Genomic DNA, 5937 nt, shown 5'->3' with positions numbered 1-5937 from the left:
CTTTTAATTTCCTGGCTAGATGTATTTAGATTTGTAAGCAAAAAATAACTTATGCAAACAGGAATTTTTACTGAAAATGAGGTACAAAATGACTTGTTAGAATTTTAACTTATTTGATGCCTTCTAAACTCTGGTGGCCTGTAGGTAAGGAGTTGTACTACCAATCCAAAGGTGGGTGGTTCAAGTGCACCAACTACTTCTTATATGAGAAAGATAAACAATCTCCTCTTATGTGATTTAGAGCCTCTGAAAACCCACTGGAGAGTCAGTTTTTAGTCAGTCCTGACTATCACAATGAGAATGAGTTTCTTAGTAAGTATTTAAAATAGTATTTTTAGATTAATCATTGAATGGAAGAACTAAAGAGCTTGGCAATGCACAACTAGAATATTAGAAAGTTAGCTCAATCTCTTAACCAAGATCAAGATTGTTATGTTAATATATTCAAACAAAGACCTCAAGCTCACTATTAAGCCAGTTCTGGCTCATGCAAACCTCTAAAGGGTTTCCGAGTTTGTAAATAGCAATGGAAGGAGACTGTGGATGAATTCAAACTGCTGCAGACATGTAGCCTTTGGGCTAGCAATGCAGCTTGCCATGGACTGTGCTACAAGAAGTCCTTTATGCTAATATAGCTTGGTCTAACATTTGACTGTGTAGATCATACCAAATCATGGCTAACTTTGAGAAGAACAGGAATCCCAGGATGCTTGATTGTGCTCATGTGAAACCATTACCTACACCAAGAACCTCTTGTCTTAGCAAAGCAAGACAACACTGCATGGTTAAAAGTAAAAAATTTATGTATCTTTTTCTCCATACCTTTTCAATCCATATGCTGAATAAATCATTCGAGAGACTACATTTTATGAAGAAGAATGTTATAACAGGATCAGAGGAAGACCCATCAACAACTTATGTTATGCAGATGACATAACCTTGCTCAGTGAAAGTGAGAAGGACTTGAAGCACTTGCTGCAGAAGATCAAAGACTTCAAAATGAATTGCATCTCAACATCAAGAAAATGAAAAGCCTCCTACTGTACCACTAAGCAGCATCAGGATTGATGGAGAAAGGATTGAAGTTGTTAATGGTCTCTTCTTACTTGGATACTTACAATCAATATCCTTGACACCAACAGTCAAGAAATCAAAAGATGAGTTGCATTGCTAAAACCGTCCTTTCCATAACACTGAAAGCAATGATATCAGTGCAAAGACTAAGATGGACTTGATCTAAGCCATTGTCTTCTCACTTGCTTTCTATACACTGAAAGCTGGACAGTGACTAAGGAAAACAGAAGAATCAGTGCCTTTGAGTGGTGGTGCTGGAGAAGAGCATGGAACATCTATGAACTGCCAAGAGAACAAGTATGTCTGTCCTGGACAAAGTGAACCCACGGTGCTCCTTGGAGGCAAGAAAACTCCACCTGACATACTTTGGATATGTTGTCAGGAGGAGCCAGTATTTGGAGAAAGGTGTAATTGTTGGATGGGTATAAGGTCAGTACAAAAGACGAAGACTTTCAATGAGATAGATTGACACAGTAATTGTGGCAGTAGGGTTAGATGTGTCAGAGGAAGCTAGGTTGACTTGGGATGGAGTGAGATTCAGAGATATTGTCTATAGGGTTGCTATAAGTCATAGTCAATTTGATGGCACATAATAACCACAACAACAACAATTTCATAAAAGTAGAGGTTCGGTGAAAGCAAAGAAGAGTCTCAGCAAGAAGGAGTGACAGAATGACTGTAACAATGGAATTGAGCATGGTGGAGATGGTGAAGATGGCACAGGATGGGGTCAGGTTCTGATTTGAGATCCATAAGGACTCTGTATCCTAGTTGACTTGACAGTAACTAACAAAAATAAATGTTAATAAAAAACAAAACAGTTGTGAATGCACAACAGTAAGGGCTTAGCTATTAACTAAAGGCTAGCGTTTCAAACTCACTAACTGTCTCCTGGCTCCCATAAAAGTGGTAGTTATTATATGCTGTCCAGGCAGAACCTACTTATAGCTAACCAACCAGTAGGTTTTCAGAGGCTGTAATTCACATGTAGTGCAGCTCATGGATTTTAACCATGTGTCTTTGGGTTGGCAGTACAACTCCCTAATATAAGGCTCCCAGAGCTCAGAGTAAAAGAAAAATTGTGTGACCAGTTCAACTCTTGTCATATGGGTCATTCTGAATAAAAACCAACTCAATGGCATCTAGCCAAAATAATTTTATAAAATAGAATAATTTTATAGTACAAAAGGGCCAGACTTGCTCAGCATTTCTTAAGCTGAAAAAATTTGAAAAAAATTCAAACCATGAGTTGCAATACTTAAGGATGCTTTGGACAGAGTATTAAATGATCCAAGAAGCATTAAAAGAAGATGGAAGGAGTACACAGAGTCACTGTACCAGAAGGAATTGGCTGACACCGAAGAATTTCATCAAATAACATATGAGCAAGAACCTATGGTGATAAAGGAGGAAGTTCAAGTTGCTCTGAAGGAATTGGCAAAAAACAAGGCTCCAGGAGTTGACTGCATACCAATTGACATAATTTCAACAAACAGACGCTGCCCTGGATGTGCTCACTAAGTTGTGCCAAGAAATCTGGAGGCTAGCAAGCTGGCCAGCTGACTGGAAGAGATCGATATTTGTTCACATTCCAAAAACGGGTGACCCTATTGAGAGTGGAAATTATCAAGCAATATTATTAATATCACATGCAAGCAGGATTCTGCTGATAATTATCCAAAAACAACTGGAGCAACACATCAACAGAGAACTGACAGATGTTCAGTCTAGTTTTAGAAGAGGCCATGGTGCTAGGGATATTATAGCTAATATTATATGGGTCTTGGCAGAAAGCAGATTGTACCAGAGGAATGTCTATCTGTGCTTCATTAACTATACAAAGGCTTTTGACTGTGTAAGTCACAACAAGCTGTGGTTGACTCTGAGAAGAATGGGTTATCCCGGAACATTCGATTGTGCTTATGTGAAACCTGTACTTGAACCAAGGCAGTCGTCAGAATAGAGTAAGGAGACAAAGCATGGTTCAAAGTCGGGAAGGATGTCCTCCAGGGATGTATTCTGTCTCCATGCCTTTTCAATCTGTATGCAGAACAGATCACCTGGGACACTGGGCTGTACGAGGAGGAGTATGGCATCAAGATTGGTGGAAGATTCATTCATAGCATACATTATGCATATGACACTTCGATGCATAGCTTGTAATTGCAAAGACTATAGCCTGGATCAGGCACACCTTAGTCTCCAGCCTGATGTCGTTGAACTTCAGTACTCTTGAGAGGGCCCTCACAGCTGACTGTCTCAATGCAATTCTTCTCCTGATTTCCTGGCTGCATGTACATAGGGCAACTATTATTTGGAAGTTACTTGACAGCACATAACAACAAACCACAATAATTTTATAAAAAAGAATTCTTTGGTTTGGGAAATGCATTTTTTTAAAGCAGTATGTAGATGGAATGACGTCTCTTTGTACAAATATGTAACAAATTTCAAGAACTTTTAAAAATATCTTGTAAATGTCTTTATTTTAGTTTTCTTTATTTTCTACTAGCTTATTTACAAAATTTGAATACAAATTTGAACAAATTCTTTCATTTTCCCTCAACCCCGACCCATCAAATTTTACAATCCAATGATTAATTCTCCTTTCTCCCTGCACATTCACGTCCTTCTACTTCCAGCCTCTCTTCCAGCCTCTCCCACCCCTCTCAGATCCTTATTCTCATTCTATAATAATGGTTTTACACAATATTTGTCCTGTGGAACTGAGTTAATTCACTCAGCATAATGGGCTCCAGTCCCTCCCAAGTTAGGTAATATTTTACAAAATCATTAATCTTGTGTGAATGGGAAAAAGACATGGAAAGATTTTCACAGAGGAAGATATTTGAATGGCAAACCAACTCATGAAGAAATTTTCCATATCACTGGAAATAAGAGAGATGCAAATCATAACCACAGTGAGGTACCATCTCACTCCAGTAACAGTGGCAAATTTTAACAGGGTAGCAAGTCATAAATGTTGGAGAGGATGTGGTGAGAAAAGAACTCTTATACATTGTTAGTGAGATTCTAAAATGGTTCAACCATTCTAGAAGGCAGTTTGGCGCTTCCTCAAAAAGTCAAACATAGAGATTCCTTATGACCCAACTATTGTACTACTTGGAATATACCCTGAGAATATGAGAACTGAGGCACAAACTGAGATTTGTACACCAATATTCGTAGCATCATTATTCACCATTGCAAGAACATGGTAACAGCCCAAATATCCAATGACAAATGAATGGATTGAGAAATTAAGACACATTCACGCAATGGAATACTACACAGTATGCAGGACCAATGACTTTGTAAATTATTTCCTTTCATTTTAGCATCTAAGGCCAAACTACTATGTTCTTACATTGTCACTCTCTCATCCTAGGTCCAGAAGGCCCTCCTGGAATGAGCAAAGAAGGTCCCCCTGGGGACACTGGCCCCCCTGGAAAAGATGGGGAGCATGGAAAACCCGGAATTCAAGGGCCAGCAGGACCTCCTGGTATCTGTGACCCATCACTGTGTTTTAGTGTAATTGTTGGAAGAGATCCTTTCAGGAAAGGACCAAATTATTAGTGCCTCATTCAACAACCTTGGTATGGTGCTTTACTTTTGTGGTGTTTTGCATCTCAGGAAGATAACCAGTAATAATCCCTTGAAAAAGAACTAAAGTACCTCGGTGTTTTGTTTTTCCTTAAGGAAAAAATATATTAGAAGTCATATATGCTGATTGTTTAAGGGTTCCTAAACTATTTGGAGTATTTAGATTATGAGCAGCATTAACTAACTCTAAAGAGTTTCTTCTAAGTCCACGGTTTTTAGTCAGTTGAATAAAATTCAAAACAACTATGCCTGTCATTCAGTCCTTTTTAGTCACTGTGAAGTGTTTCACATCTAGTCTCCATGTAGTTGTGTTTGAATTCAGTTTAATGCCTGTGTGAATTTCTGTTTCATCAACCATGCTTCTACATCAGCCAACACATATCTTTGTCATTGGAAATATAAACAGAGCTGATATTCAGCTGGGATGGACCACCATGGTCACATACGTCAGTGTTTGTGCTTATTGGTTAGAGTTTGTGAGCTGTGTGTTGCTGTTATACATTTAGAATATCAAATATGACTAAGAATAATGTCTCTTATTTTCTTTGCAGATTCTATAATTAGACTAATGATTACTCTAAGAACAATTAATTACATTGGAACTGGAAAATATATAATACAATTTATGATATTTTAGAAGAAAATGCTTAACATTGTACTTGTTTGTTACATTCTAATGCAAGCCCAGAAATATTAAAAATAACAAAATGCTTTAGATTTGTTCATTATTTAGAATGTTTTTATATTCCTTATTTTTCCATTTCACTTATTATATGTGCAAATTCATGTATGTTAGTTTTCATTGCAGCATATATATTAGGCAACTCCATCAAGTTAATTTGTTTTGATATTTTTAAGTAGACTTTGAATATGTATGAGTAGGGTCTGTGTACTGTGCTTAGTAATTTTGTAAGGAATATAATTTCAGATATTTAATCTTTTTGTCATGCTCTAAATTTTGTTATATGCTTGTTTAAAACTGCAATAAAGTTTTGTACAGATATGATTTTAGTGGCTGTGTATTTTTATATTAGTTTATTTTCAAAATTTCAGTATATTGTTTTTGAGAACAGATTCTTCCAATTTCCCTAACTGCCCCCACCAGATTGTATAACTCCATGATTAATCCTCCCCTCCTCCTGCATATCCCCATCCCTCTGCTTCCACCCTCTCCCACACCCCTTGTATCCTTATACTCATTCTACAATAATGGTTTTATACAATATTTGTCTTTGTTGGATTGCGTTAGCTCACTCATCA

At 37.3% G+C, this 5937-nt stretch overlaps 1 protein-coding gene across 1 annotated transcript in view; it reads left to right on the top strand.

Annotated features, from left to right (window-relative positions):
• Window positions 1-4650, top strand: part of COL21A1 (collagen, type XXI, alpha 1) — a 196036-nt gene extending 191386 nt beyond the window's left edge. Inside the window, exon 30 of the mRNA XM_006893157.1 lies at window positions 4463-4650. Coding sequence (XP_006893219.1) covers window positions 4463-4650 — 188 coding nt within the window. The remainder of the gene's footprint in view (window positions 1-4462) is intronic.
• Window positions 4651-5937: the final 1287 nt, after the last annotated feature.

Source organism: Elephantulus edwardii, unplaced genomic scaffold (assembly GCF_000299155.1).
Source record: "Elephantulus edwardii isolate Elephantulus edwardi_28Jun2011 unplaced genomic scaffold, EleEdw1.0 scaffold00124, whole genome shotgun sequence".
Taxonomy (NCBI): Eukaryota; Metazoa; Chordata; class Mammalia; order Macroscelidea; family Macroscelididae; genus Elephantulus; species Elephantulus edwardii.
The sequence above is the reverse complement of the archived record's forward strand: the minus strand, read 5'-3'. Positions and strand labels throughout refer to the sequence as shown.